The 14,746-nt window shown below is 35.3% G+C and overlaps 1 protein-coding gene across 2 annotated transcripts in view; it reads right to left on the bottom strand.

Annotated features, from left to right (window-relative positions):
- Positions 1–14,746, bottom strand: part of CEPT1 (choline/ethanolamine phosphotransferase 1) — a 36,544-nt gene that overhangs the window by 2,483 nt on the left and 19,315 nt on the right. Inside the window, exons 5-6 of one of the 2 annotated variants that reach the window (XM_040471277.1) lie at positions 13,844–13,928; positions 295–426 (exon numbers count right to left, since the gene is read on the bottom strand). In XM_040471277.1, coding sequence (XP_040327211.1) covers positions 295–426; positions 13,844–13,928 — 217 coding nt within the window. Of the gene's footprint in view, positions 1–294; positions 427–6,939; positions 7,025–13,843; positions 13,929–14,746 lie in introns of both variants that reach the window. The other variant, XM_040471276.1, reaches the window with a different exon arrangement.

Raw genomic sequence — 14,746 nt, 5'->3', positions numbered from 1 at the left:
ATCTGAGGATTTTACTTACGCTGTCAGGCTTATTTTACAAAGCAGATCATACTTTTAAAAATACATTTGTGTATAAAGGCATGCATGTGTGTCTGTGTGTACATGCACAAAAAAATGCACATAAGCATATACAAGTATGCATGTATAGATAAAAGTGAGTTTGGGATATTACTTTTGTTTAAGACTGAGCAGAAAGTCGAAATTAGCAAATGTTTTATACAATTCAAATGGAAAGGCAACTACAAAACCAAGTCCTAGTATAAACAATTGTGGGGAATCTTAAGATGTACTCACTGCTATCGTTGATCCATTTTTTCCAACACCACCTGTGAAGATTACACGGAAGTAATTTGTACAGGAAAATATGGTCCCTGCTACAGTACAAAGTGCAGGAAAAATTTTCATTTGGATATTCAGCACTGGAATCTTTAATGGGTGGAGAGAAAGAGAACAATTAAAATATATACAAATTGAAATAAGAAAATACAACACATGTTTGGTTCATATTCCCATATATCCTCCATATTCCCTCCAGTTTAGCAAATACTTAAATTCATGAACATTTCCCTCTTTCTATTAGAAGCAATATAACAAAGAGACGAGGCTATGTAGAAATTAATCTCATTTCTCACGCCAACCTTTAAAAAAATTACTGATTCAACTTTATTAAATTGTGTCACAAGCTAAGTAAAGTTCACCTAATGTATCCCAGAAGTCTGGCAACAGTGGAACAGGCTGTCTTCTGGACTTTTTATAAATGAAGTGTACTTTGCTTGTTTCTTTGTACATTTTTGGACCTCTGCCTTTAAATCTGTACTTTGTTACTAATTGTTATGAGAGACAAAGTGTGGAGCATAAAAGACTAGAAATATCTGCAGCTAGATTAAAAAAGCATGCAAACTAGAGAATGGAAGACAAAAGCTGTACTCAGAGGAGTTCTCAACTCCAAACTGTTAGGATACAAGCAAACTAGAAAAAGCAGAGGGCAGCCAAGAAGACATTCATATGCAGGGCAAAAAGACATCAAGCACCATCCAAGCAGGTACAATTGTGTATCCAAAATTTTAACAAGAAGCAAATAATTTTCAGAAGAAGCAAATAATATATTTTTATAGCATACTGAAAATACAAAAGCATACTGAAAATGCAGATTAATTTACCTAAAGTGGGGCGGGGGAGAGCGGCTGAGTGCACTGGGATCAAGTATTCAATCTTGCAAGTACAATATCCATCATTTAAAATGAAATACACTTGTGCTAACTTTTTAAAATCATTTAAGATTTTCTGTTTGCACCTCTCATTTAGCTTTTCTGAAGGCTCATATTTTGTCCAATATGGGTTGAAAATAAAGCAACATAAAATGATATATTCTATTAACAGAAACAAATGGGTATAAGTACAAAATTCCAGAAGCCCACAGGGTTTAATAGGCAATGAGTTCTTATAATGAAAACATTTTAACTAGGGCTATTTATACTTTTTAGGGCTACCATTTAAAAACCAAATAGGACATGTCACATTTCCTAATTTTTTTTTTTGTATACATAAAACCCAAGTAAAATTGGTAGAGACAACAATCCTAATGTTTAGATACTGTATTTCTTCAAAACTCTGAAGAACTCAGTTTGTTTATACAACTCTATGACCTCTTGCAAAACTGCAGCTCTGAAAAAAAATTGTAATCAACTGTTCAAATTTCAAGTTGTACTGTGGCAGTGTTTAGTTTTCTAAAATGAAATAGGTCAACTTAAGAGTTAAGCCCAGAACTTTACAGAGCATCCTAAATGGTCTTCTTCCTTCCCTGATTCATTTCTAAACCCTACAGCCCAAATTCAACACTTGTTTACAGTGAAGGAGAAAATCAACACCATGGTTGCTTTGAGCTCTAAGATTTTCCTGCTCTGGTTCAGAAAACTAGGGATATTACAATCTTAATCTGATGCACCTGAATTAAATTTAATACCCTGGCTAGTTTTCTTTTTTCCTCCAGAGACAAAGGCCCTGTATGGCAATGGGGGAAATACTATACTCCCTCAGATTTCAAAGGAGACAAAGCATTCATCCATTACAGCGGCATGCCTGTATTAGGGCCAGGGTATCGAGTAAGTGCCAACTCTGACATAGCAGTCATCTGTGCCACAACTGAACTGAGTATTACCACAACTATAATTAAAATTTGGTGAAAATGCGGTAGGTTCATGGAAACTATTGGCTATTGAAAGAAGAAAGAATAAACTGAAATATTAAAGAAGCCAGGCAATTTAGTAAATGCCTTGAACCACAAAATAAGTAAGCAAGCTACAGACTTAGGAGCAAAGTATCATAAACATTCCTAAGACCCTCTCGGCTTCCATCATATAGGATAGCTATATACACCAAACCCTAAGTTTCTGAGTATAGGATTTTGTTTGCATTGATTTTTTATATTCTCTCTGGAGCCATGCATATTGTAAGTGCTCTATATACACTTGTTGAAGATTAAGATCTTCTCCCTTTCTCTTACCCTCTATGTAGAATTATGTGCATGGGAGAATAAGAAGACATATCTTGCTCCCACATTAAGAAGGAAAAAGAATGCTAGCTACAAGAAAATCTGAGGCAAAGTGAAGGGAGCTGGAAGGAAAGGAATCACAAGCCTTATCAGGCAATCCCTTAAAAATCAGCACCAAATGAACCACTTATAAAAAGCACCAAAAGCGTTGCCATTTTCACCTCCCACCCAAGATCAAGGAAGGTGGACACAATCTGTCTTTTCCCAATCTTTCCCTTTCTGGCCTTCTCATCTTGGAACTCGCCCAAGGTAGCTAACATGCATTCACTCTACAGAAATACAAGAAAGCTATACTGAAAACATACCTTTATCAGAGCTCTGGGTCATGGTGTCTGCTCTATAGCCAGGGGCAAACCCTCTGGATTTATGCTATCAAATTATGCATCTAAATATCAATCTAATGTAATTCATTTTATTTTAGGTTAGAGATGGAAAAGCAGGTATTAAATCTCAGATTTACCAGATTACAATGGACACGTTCTGATTCAACAGTTTGGATTAATATAGAATATCAGTTACTAAACCGTTAAGACTAGTTTTCTTAGGGGCATAATAAAATGTTCTTATGGGCTTTGTAAATTTCAGCTGAAACACAAAGTGTCATTTTGAGGTTAGATACTACTAACCTTCTTCCAAACAATGTGGCAATGCCTATTTAGAAGTACTTTGAAAAGAAGTGATTTCCATCAAACTTTAATATAACAATAATTACAGCATCTACCAAGTATTTAAAGAAAATCACCATGTCTAAATTATTTAAGTCTAAGTACACTTCTTCAGTCTAAGGAATGAGACACAAATAAATTACACTGCATAGTAAGTCTTTATTTAGTTCCGCCTAAGGAATTCTGAAACTTCACCTGTGGTCTCACCACTTGACTTAAATGGATTCCAGAAGGTATCTATCTCATGGTTTCCTACACATTTAATCAACTATTACATTTAAAAGAATCAAACATCAGGGGGTGCCTGGGTGGCTCAGTCTGTTAAACTCTTGATCTTGGTTCAGGTCATGATCTCATGGTTCCTGAGTTCGAGCCTGCATGGGGCTCTGCACTGACAGCGTGGAGCCTGCTTGGAATTCTCTCTCCCTCTCTCTCTGCCCATACCCCACTCGTGCTCTCTCTCTTTTCTCTCTCAAAATAAATAAAAACAAACTTAAAAAAGAAAAAAAAAATGAAACAGCAGTGAAAGTAACCATGAGGGGATTGCATGTGGGTCCCTTTCAAGTGAGGATAATTCTCCTTAAAACAAAAACAAACAAAGAAAAAAACAGTGATAGGATAAAAGATAGTTTCAAGACATTCCAAAAGAATATATTCTTCTGGGAAAAGCAATATGGATTTTTGTTTTGTTCCTTGCAATGTGTAAACCCATGCACAGACTTTTGTGCATGAAAACAATTTTTCCTTAAAAAAAAAGAAAAGAAAAAAACCACAAACAACCCAAACCAACAGAACTAATTACAAACTTTGGTAAAAACCCACCTCTCTGAAGGAAAAAAAAAAAAAAAAGCAAAAAAGCAGCAAGAAATGGGTAATTCATAAGCTGCAGATATAAATCACTTATCTTTGCAAAACAGCTGATATTCTGAAATCAGCTTTATAAAAACAATTGTATATATTTTTTAAAGCCATAGATTTGCTTCCTAACTATCAATGAAAGCCTTTTAATGAGGATTTGGAAAGCAGTGTCCATTTCGTGCCTTCAACTTCAAGAGAGATGAAAATTTGACGCTCCAAACGGGTACATTTTCTCCATTTTGGCACACAAATTATTAAATGTAATCTTTCCTAAACTAACATAATGCAATTTGAAACAGTATATTCAGCATTGAACCCATAGGGCCAAATAAAAAGAAAAAAAGAAATATAGTGGTCTGAGGTCAATTATGGGACTCTCTACTGGGAATTGCTCAAAGAACACAGAATATTTCTTTTAGCCTCCAAATATCACCAGAGAGGTCAGGCCCTTCCCTTTTACTTTAATGATGGGAACAGCAGGGCCACTAACAAAGGCCTGGGATCTGCATCTCTCCCGCAACCTGGCCTCACTCCTACTGGAGTTAGATTGTTGGGCCTGGGGATTTTACTTCAGTGTCGGATCTGAGAGTTCCTACAGTTACTTTTTAAAACATATAATAAAAGAGGATGATTATATTATCTTAATTATCTATAAAGATAGGGCAAACTATTCGATCCTGTTAAAAGAAAAAAAAAAAAAAAAAACAACAACCATCACTTCTGTTAAGTTCATGTATATAAATCCTAGTGAAAAAGGTAACAAGGATACCTGAAGCAAATTCACCACCAGGCACCACTTAAAAAATATACGCATACAGCCTATAACTTCATTTGCAATAATGCCTTATGTATTTCCATACTGATAAGGATAATTTGGTTTATATACCTGACGCTGACTTGTTTTGCAACGATCAAGCCAGAAATCACAATTTTTGGTAACTGGTATGATGAAACTGTATAGGTAATTTATATACATTTAAGATATTCAAAATAATTTTGGAGAAGGGGAGACTTTGGTATAAAACACAAAGTCTATGAACATAACATAGTCAAGAGACACAAAAAATTTAAGTCAACATACAATTGACCCTTGAACACCACGAGGGTTAGGAGTGCCTACCCACCCAGCCCCGTGCAGTTGAAACTCTGCCTATAATTTCTGATTCCCCCAAAACTGAGCTATTGTTGACCAGAAGGCTTACTGATAAGAGAGTTGATTATCACATATTTTGTATATGTATTATATACTATACACTTACAGGAAAGGATGCTAGACAAAACAAAATGATATTAAGAAAATCATAAGGAACAGAAAACACATTTATGGCACTGCACTGTATTTATAAAAAAAAGTGTACAGTTAAGGGACCCTTGCTTTAACAAACCTGTGTAGTCCAGGGGTCAACTGTATATATAACATATATTTATTTTATTTATTATATTTATTTATATATTTTATTATATTTATATATTTTATATATATTTATATACGCTTAACTTGCTAGAAAACAAAAATAATAAAATTTTCTCCCTATATCTATGTATCTCCCTGTATACCTATATCTGAATCTATGGAGCTCAGATTTCACTAAAATATATCTTAGATTTCACTAAAGACCCTATCAGCTTTTGAGACTCATGTGTAGGAAAGATGTGAATTTGAATGATATTACATACATGACTAGATAGCTTCAGAATTTTCCTGGCAGACTATGGATTATTTTTATTCCTTTATCTCCTCCCTCCTCACAACCCTATCCTCCTGACAAAAGGTATTGAACAGTTTCTGGTAATGAATACTCAGGGAAGTATGTCAATTACACCTCCTCAAATATCTGATTGACCCTCATAAAGTGAATTAGGTATGCGAAAGATCTCGTTCCATAAATTTCCCATATACCTTAAAATTAATCTGATTTTTAAGAATTATGTTTGTTTAGGAGTAGTAAATCCTTTGGTGAAATCACACCAAATGAATGGCAAATTCTGAAAGCGTGGTGGTAGTGATCAGCAGTAAACTGGACCAGACAGCACAAACAAACTGTGACTCAGATCTGGAAGAAGATCTGGCAATTATAAGAGCAGCTTTCACTGAGGGCTTATTACTTGATACACACGGTTCTAAGTGCTTTATACGTACTACTCATTTAACAAAAAAGAATAACCCTATGAAATAGGTATTATTACTGTTCTCATTTTACAGAGGAGGCAATTAAGCCACAGAGAGCTGAGTAACAGATGACATTCACACAATACGCAGAGGAGCCCGACTGAACTCAGGCAGTCTGGTTCCTAAGCCTGTGCTCTTGGCTTGCATATTATACCTTTCATGTACCCTGTTTTGACGTTTTGTGAAAAAAAAGAATGTGTGTTTATAGGTCAGGTTGAAAATCAAGGTCCTGGCTTGTTAAAACCATTCTATGGCACCGATTTCAATAAGCATTTATTCTGTTTTAGGGCTAGTTTATTTGCTACCCCAAATTTGTTATTCAGCTTTAAGCATATGACAGAAAACTAGTAGACTCCTATAGCTCAGAAAGAAAAAGTCTGATTTGATCTAGTCATTGGTTAACCGGCTATAGTATCCGCTGTCTCCTCAGATGTAAAATGGGATGACGAATAATAATTCAGATGGCCTTCCAAAACAATAGTCCTGGAATGGACCTCAAGTTCCACGTGACTCCAAGCAGTAAAATTCACCACGACCCAAAGAGAAGTTTGTGTCCTACCATTGCTGTGGCTTTTCATTTTCAGAAAGAGTAAAATAGTTTTACATATCACTCTTTAACTGGATTATCCTATATTAGAAAACACAAGCAAAAGACAACATGCATTACATGGGATACACAATGTGAACAAAGTTACCATAGATTGCCAAAAAGGTGGTCCTCCAATCACTGCCAGCAAATGCATGATTATTATGAAGATTTGCACTTCAGTCACATCAATTCTGATTAGGTACAAAAAGCCAAAAAAGCAGAATTACTCAAAACAATTTCAAGTTAATTACTTGCGAGCTTAGCAGCATTCCTCTATCATGCACAATAGAAAAAAATCTCAAATATTGAGGAAAGGGGAGAAGGAGGTGTCAAAAATTTGTTATGAGCAAAATCAAATAAAATCCAGAGGCTTTTAATTTAATTTGATGAATTTCACAGAGCAATAAAAACCCCTCCTTTCCATAGGAAATTTCTGACTCACTGAAGTTGGGATGAAACTATAGCTTAACCTTTCCCACCAAAAAAAGGAAAAAAAGAAAAAAGGAGCAGGGGCAGGGCATGTGTGTATTAAATTTCGAGTGTCAAGCAGAGGGGACTGCATTACACTGCTACAGAATATGAAATCTTGAAACCAGGGCTTTGTAGTACCAAATAGAGGAAATGGTGAGTTTTTACTAAAGTAACGTAAATCACTCAGATCTTATAAAACTTACTGCCCTTTAGTTATATTCACTTAATGCCTTCCATAGTAGGGGTGTGAAAAAAAAATTTCACCCAGCTCTCAAATTCTTACACTTATTAGGTGAACTACCCTAAGATTTCTGGAAAGAAGAACTGAAAAGCAGCCAAGAATTAGTTTGAGGTTGCTGAAAATGATCTTACAGTCAAGAAAAGACAAACCTGGTACAAAAACAGGGCAGTAGAAATTAGAAGTCTGAAAGTCTGAAAAAAAGAATATGGACAAAAAGATTGAGGAGCAAAGCACAAACTGACATTCTTTTCCTTCTACAGACCAGCACTTTACATAATCTTGAGATTATCATTCCAGATTATTGGATCCAAAATTAAAATTCTCACAATTTATCCTACAGATATACTTGCACAAAGTGTTTGTACAAGGTTATTTATTACAGCATTCTTTATAACAGCAAAGCCCTCAATGAGGGAACAGTTAGAGAAATTAGAGTACTTCCACACAATGGAGTATCTGGTAGCTTTGAAAAAAGAGTGGGTTGCTCCCTACAAAGTGATATGGAAAAATATCAAAGATATATTAGGTGAAAAGAAATGTTGCAGAATGTATAAGTGCTATTGTGTGTGTGTGTGTGTGTGTGTGTGTGTGTGTGTAAAAAAGAAGAAAAATAATATTCTCTATTTTTGTCAGTAATTACATAACAAATTTCTGGAAGGCTACATTGTAAACTAAGAACAGTGGTACCTACTGGAGAGGACAGTGTGGGGATGGACCGCTGGGAGAGGAGGATGGGAAGGAGACCATACACTGCATACGTTTTTTTATAATGTTAGTTTTAAACAAAGTGAATAACTTATATTAAGGTAAATTTTTTTAAAAATTAGTCTAAGAAAAACAGATACCAACAACAGCAAGGGGATTCAATTCCCAGAGCAGAATGGAGCCCCCATTTCTGAAACTGACACTTAAAACATATAATGTGAGCTAGATATGCAAGTTTCCATGCCCAACATAAATAACTAAGTTGATACCAGTCTCTCACAACTAAAAAAAACTAAGCTTTGTTTGCTCCAGATATTTTTTTGAACAGAAGCTTATTTAAGTTGTAAACATACAGTGATGTAGTCATCTTTACATACACATTTATTGGGGAAAAAATGGACCGAATTAGGCTAAAAAGAATCTGTAGAGCTGACCTGATGAATGGTGTTGCCAATAAGGGGAATTACACTCAGTAGCAGATTCAGGAGACTAAGCAGGTGTCAAAGATGATCGAGTCTGTCTTGGGTGGAGGAGGGTAGACATCTTACAACATTTTGCTGGATATATGAAGTAGCCTTTTGGGAGGGGAAGGGCCAGAAGTATAGAATTACAAAATAAAAATGGAGGGAACCTCATGCAATTAATCTTTGTACCCTGGATGAATGTAAAAGAGAATGGGGAACATGAAAGATCTTTATAAAGCTCAGACTGGGATTCCTAGGGAAAGTTTTACGGATTTGCCTGTTTAAAAATTTTAGAAGACAGAATTTCCTAAACCATGCAGATACTGTCATTGTATTTAGATCCACGATGCCTTAATGTTAGAAGGGAAAGCCAGGGAAAACTTACCAGTTATAGGTAGTTAAGAGTTTTTTTTCCTGTTTGCTTATTTGATTTAGAGGAATACTCAGTACTCCCGGATGAGACCCTCCTGCACTGAATCATGGCCTATCCCCACTCCTGGAGGTGTGGCTCTAAGCTTGACTGTCAATGAAGAAGGGTGCAGTAAGAGGCCATCCCTAGAGATAGGAACTAAGGGAACTAAGAGGGACAGGTGGCAGGAGTGATTAACAATGAAGAAAAGAGTCAATGAATCTACTTAGACAAGAGTTGCTTATATGGCAGTCCATTTTCCTACCTTTCCACTAAGAAGTCTCCTAGTGGATGAATTTATGGTAATATAAATTCATCATTTACTACTTTTGGCTGAGGAGGAAAGACAGTTATCCAGAAAGGAGAATGTTACGGAAAGGCAGGAATGTGGCATTTCTGTAGTCACTTTCTTATTATTCATTTCAAAATAATAATATGGGTGGGAAATTCCCAAATGTTGGGACTACTACTCAAAAACCAAAAAAGAATCCTCCAGAACTACACTAAAAATAAGCCCTTCAAGATACAAAGAATATGTGGCAAAGGAGCATCCAAAACACGAGTGATTTTTTTTTTTTTTAAAGACATATGGGAAAACAAATCTCTTATCTACAGCATTAGATTTCCACAGCCTAAAAGTTTCAGAGGGGGGAAATTAGATGAGAATGCACTTAATTTTCTGTAACCATGAAGGTATTTAAATATTCTGACTTGTTTGGCTTTAAATAATTTCCTGTTTCTATTTTAGTATAGGTTGTCAAAGTACAGAAAGAACTTGCCCAATTGCTATGTATAATCTCTTCAAATGACAACAACAAGCCAGCCATAAACAACATTCTAATGGCTGTCACGGAAGAAAAATGCAAAGAAGCAAACCAGCTGTGGAGACTAAGCTCCCCCATTCTTTTGATGGGGAGGCTGTAAGTGTGGCAGTCAAAATAACTGAATATTTGAAATAAATCCCCTGGGCCCATCACTCCTAGCAACATCTTAATGGTCTACTGACTAAGAGGTAAAGAGATCATGGTGTCTTAAATGAATAGGAGTAATTTTAACTTCTAAACAGGGAACAGAAAATCTCTCTAGCTGGGAGTGAGGAACTCCGAGGGTCTCTATCACAACAGAAAGGCAGCCTAGGTCAGTTTATTACATCAGAATTAGAGGTTTAAAAAGTGATTAAGGGGTGTAACAATCTCAAACTTCCTAAGTTAACTGACTATGAATAAAATTTCTATTTTAAGTTTCATTTTCATTGTTCAGTTTTGAGAGAGATACTTAACAAATGCATCTGATTTGAATTCCAACAAGACTCAGGAGTAATGGGAATGTGGAGGGATTTAAATGACATTCTGTGAAAGCTGGTAAGCATGTTAATCATCTTTTCCCTAAAATTTTTATGTCTTTCCACTCACTCTAATACGAGTTAATCTATTTTTCTTATACGTGTCACATATGCATTCAAAGATATATATGCAGTTAATGTATAAAAGCAATGTTGTTGTTGTTAAACTCTACACAGCAAATGTAATTGTATTATAATTTGGGTTGGCTGTTGGCTTGGTTAAGAGAATATGCACTAGGGCTAAATTCAAGTGTCAAAGAAACCCAGATTTGTACAATTTGACTTGTGAGCTATTTATTATTTAAAAAGAAGAATTTTGTTTAAAAAGACATCCACTGAGGGTGTCTGGAATCCTATTCAAAGATTAGATTGTTATTAATTACAGATTTGCACTCACTTGTCAATGGATCTGAAGTTGTAGGGAACTTCTGCATGACCAGAACATTTATTATACCAGAAAAATCATGGGTGGGGTGAAGTCTTGGTAGACTGCAACCATGACTGGCCTAGAAACTGACCACACTGCCTTCCAATATTTTACTTTCTACCCTTGATAATGGACAATCTGGGCATGGCAAGCTTAATGTTAGGTAATATTAACCAGACAGCTGAATGGTAACTATGATATTTTAAAACCAAGTGGTACAGGGCACCTGGGTGTTTCAGTCAGTTAAGCATCTGACTCTTAATTTCAGCTCAGGTCATAATCTCACAGTCGTGGGATTGATCCCTGATTTGGGCTCTGTGCGGACAGCATGGAGCCTGCTTGGGATTCTCTCTTTCCCCTCTTCCTTTGCCCCTTCCTGTTCGCACATACACACACACTCTCAAAAAGTGTTACATACAGAGAAAGTCTAAGCGTCTATTTTTGAGATAAGCTGAATTATTTAAAACCATATTTATTATCTACCACATGAATGACTAAATGGATCTTTAGATTATCTGAGAAGACTAAAAAACACCACCTGCAACAACAACCCATCCAGTGATTTTCGAGTAAGAAGAAAAATAGCCAAAGGCTAGAATGTAAGTCCTCTGAAAGGAGCTAAAGCTTAGGTCTCACAATTCAGGGGACAGCCTACCCTTATCACCCTTGGAAACAGAAGAATTAGGAGAGTCCTCTCACCTCATTTAGTAATAATCGTGATGAAGTTAAATGAAGGGATCATGGACCTATTCTTCCTCTCAAACTAGCACAATCAATTCTGGAAGAAATCTAGCAACTTCTGGGAGTTACTAACACAGGTCTTAAAATCAATAAAAATAATAGTGGTAACAAACACTTATATGCCAGTCACTAAAGCTAGCACATTACATTTTGATACTCTTAATCTTCACAACTCTCTAGGAGGTAGGAACTATTGCCACCATTTTATAGATGTGGAAAGTCAGATAGGTTAATGGACTTTTCCAAGGTTACCGAGATAATAGGTGGCAGAGCCTTGAAAGAAAATGGAAGTGTTGCACCTACATGGTGCTAAGACTCTGATTTTTAGTTTACTAATCAACTGGAGTAAACATCTGTGCTAAGTTTTTACCTTGTTATCACTAAGGTGTCCATGTATGAGGTTTCTTGTATTCTAACACAACTTTCTGTAAAATGGTAATAGCATTCCAAGTTTAGATGCTAATAAATTAAATTAATTGGAAACAAATTATAATGAACTCTTTCTTAAGCTTATTTTCCCCCTGAACTCTGAAAAAATGGAAAAAGAAAAACCCACAAACATCTGACAGTCTCATTGCAATGATCAAACCAGTTAAAGCAACAAATATTAAAAGCAAAAAAAGTCTCTGCAAGTTAGCAACTGGTAAAAGAACAGATTTGCATTAGATTCTAGAAACATTTTAATAGGAAAGGTTCTATAAATACAGGTACTTTTTTATCATACACAAACAAGGTGAAAGTAAGTAATATAGTCAATATCCTGACTATTAATTTCACTAAGAACACTGGGAGAAAAGACCTTTGGTGAGTACAATTAAAAATAGTAAATGAGCTATCAAAAATTGTCTACCTAGACAACTGCAGTGAGCATAAAGTTTTAGGTCTTTGGAGAAAGAACCAGAAGACAGGTTATGGGTAGAGGGGGACTAAAAATGACACATTCTGAACTATGCACATTATTCTACCCCAGGAAAATAGATCCCACAAATAATTCTGCAAGTACATTGTAAATTCAAATGAAAAAATGGCTTTTGTTTTGATTCTAAATCATGTCTATAGTACTTTTCAGTATTCTCCAAAGTCTAAGCTTCTTTTGAAAAAAAGATGTAAACTATCCCTCACTATTAATCTGTCCCCAAAGATGTCTCTACTGCCACTGAATAAATGGGTTTACAATGCTGCAAGATACCTTTCGGAAAGAACTCTGCTACCAGACTTACTCTATCACATTATTGAAACATTTTGGAGCATGAGGATTCAATATAGGAAACCTAATGCAGCCCCGTATTGCTAGAACAATATGTTAGGTGTCCATATGAACAGTCCCCAAACACTCCATGAACTGCAAAATAAATGGAATTTAAGCTCTACTTTGCTTGTGAATAAACCTTTCATACTAAAGTGTGAAAGATTCTGGACTATCCTACTGGGAAACTATTTCCTAATAAATATTTTTGAACTTTTAAAAGTCATAAAGTCTAAATTATAATTTTAACATGAGAGAAAAAAAAGATGTATTATTTACTCAGCATTAATTAAGGAAATATGTATTTACTAAAAAGAAACCAAACCTGAAAAAGGATATTATTCAACAGATGGCTATAGTAACATGAAAAGCAAAGGATACTTAGTTTTAAAAGCACAATAAGAGAAGAAAACAGTAAACAATACAAATAGGAATAGCTTCTAGCATTATTTTTTTTAAAAACTAAGATTGTTGAAAACAGAAGAATCGGTACTAGATTGCTTAAAGAATATTCTAAAGGAGTTAAGGGAATACACAGAATCTTTCCTACATTACTATTAAGCATCTTCTCAACTTGCTTATCTAAAGGGAAACTCTGCTTGCTTTATTGTTTTCAAAATATAAATTAAAAAAAAAAATCTAGTTAATGGTGGAAAGGTATTTGTTTTAAAAATATTACAAAGAGCAAAAATGATATTAGGTACAGTAGGGTAAGTGAGAGAGATAATTGTTTCTAGCATCAAATCACCAGGAATATTATTTTCAAAAAATTTTAATAGGGTGGATTTTTATTGCCCTATATATATTAAAATTATTTGTTTTCTAATAACCTGTTTGTCTGTGAAATACCACCAGAAGACTTTTTATTTTTTTGTATTTTAATTACTCTGTGCATGACAAAGGTGCTGTCTTTATTGAGTTCACGCCACTGTTCATTGGACAGCATGAATATTCTAGCAGTTACCGTGAAGTTCCAGAACCAAGGTCCCAGGGTTCCTGTGAGAAGCTGGCATATTATAATTATGATCTGGGACTCTGTAACATCGAATCTATGCATAAGGAAACAAACATTTCAAAATAACTTTACTCAGAGCTTTTGCCAAAGAGCCCTACAGGTAGCAAAAACATTTAAAAAGTAGCATTACCCTTATAAAGACATCTAAAGATTCAATAACAATTTATACAGTACTATTACTAACTTTATGCAAACATGTATATTTCTTACCCAAACCAAAATAGTAGAAAAGTGTAAAAATTCAAACTATAACACACTGAATACATGACTTGTAAATAGGCAGCTGGAAACACTAGAACTAAAAATGCAGTTAATTCTCAGTTACCCAAGTAGTGAACACTACTTGCCAAATAATCACATTAGCTGTGACATAGGTCCTTTCTCTGCGAGATCCTATCCAGACTTCTCTGTCGAGAGGAGTGCTTCCAGAAGCCCCAGTGTACAGTTATCTAGGTGTTTGAAAAACCACTAATCATCTCATACCCCTTCACTGCCCCACATCTCATCATACTCCTGCTTCTGCTATTCAGTAAAAAAATGCACACGTATGTGAAAAGGGCAAGGGGGAAACTATGACTTCTTTGGATATGGTCAGAACAAAATAAAACCGGTCAGCTCCTTGTCCCGTTTCCTGATAATTTCTAGTCTAAAATCTTATCCTTCTTCCTCTTTCTCTTCCCTTAATTCCATACCAGCATTATAACTCTCTACTATATTGGATTAGTTTATTAGTGGTAAAAATAAGTAACATGTCTAATGTGATCACTAAAGGATGTTGGCAAAAGGAGTGGCAGTATAGAACAGACTTCAAATCAAAGCCATGTAATCAAAATTAAGAACCTAGGAATGCTA

This window comes from Herpailurus yagouaroundi, unplaced genomic scaffold (genome assembly GCF_014898765.1).
Source record: "Herpailurus yagouaroundi ecotype Mexico unplaced genomic scaffold, PumYag 77, whole genome shotgun sequence".
NCBI classification, from domain to species: domain Eukaryota; kingdom Metazoa; phylum Chordata; class Mammalia; order Carnivora; family Felidae; genus Herpailurus; species Herpailurus yagouaroundi.
This window is presented reverse-complemented; position numbering and strand designations above follow the sequence as displayed.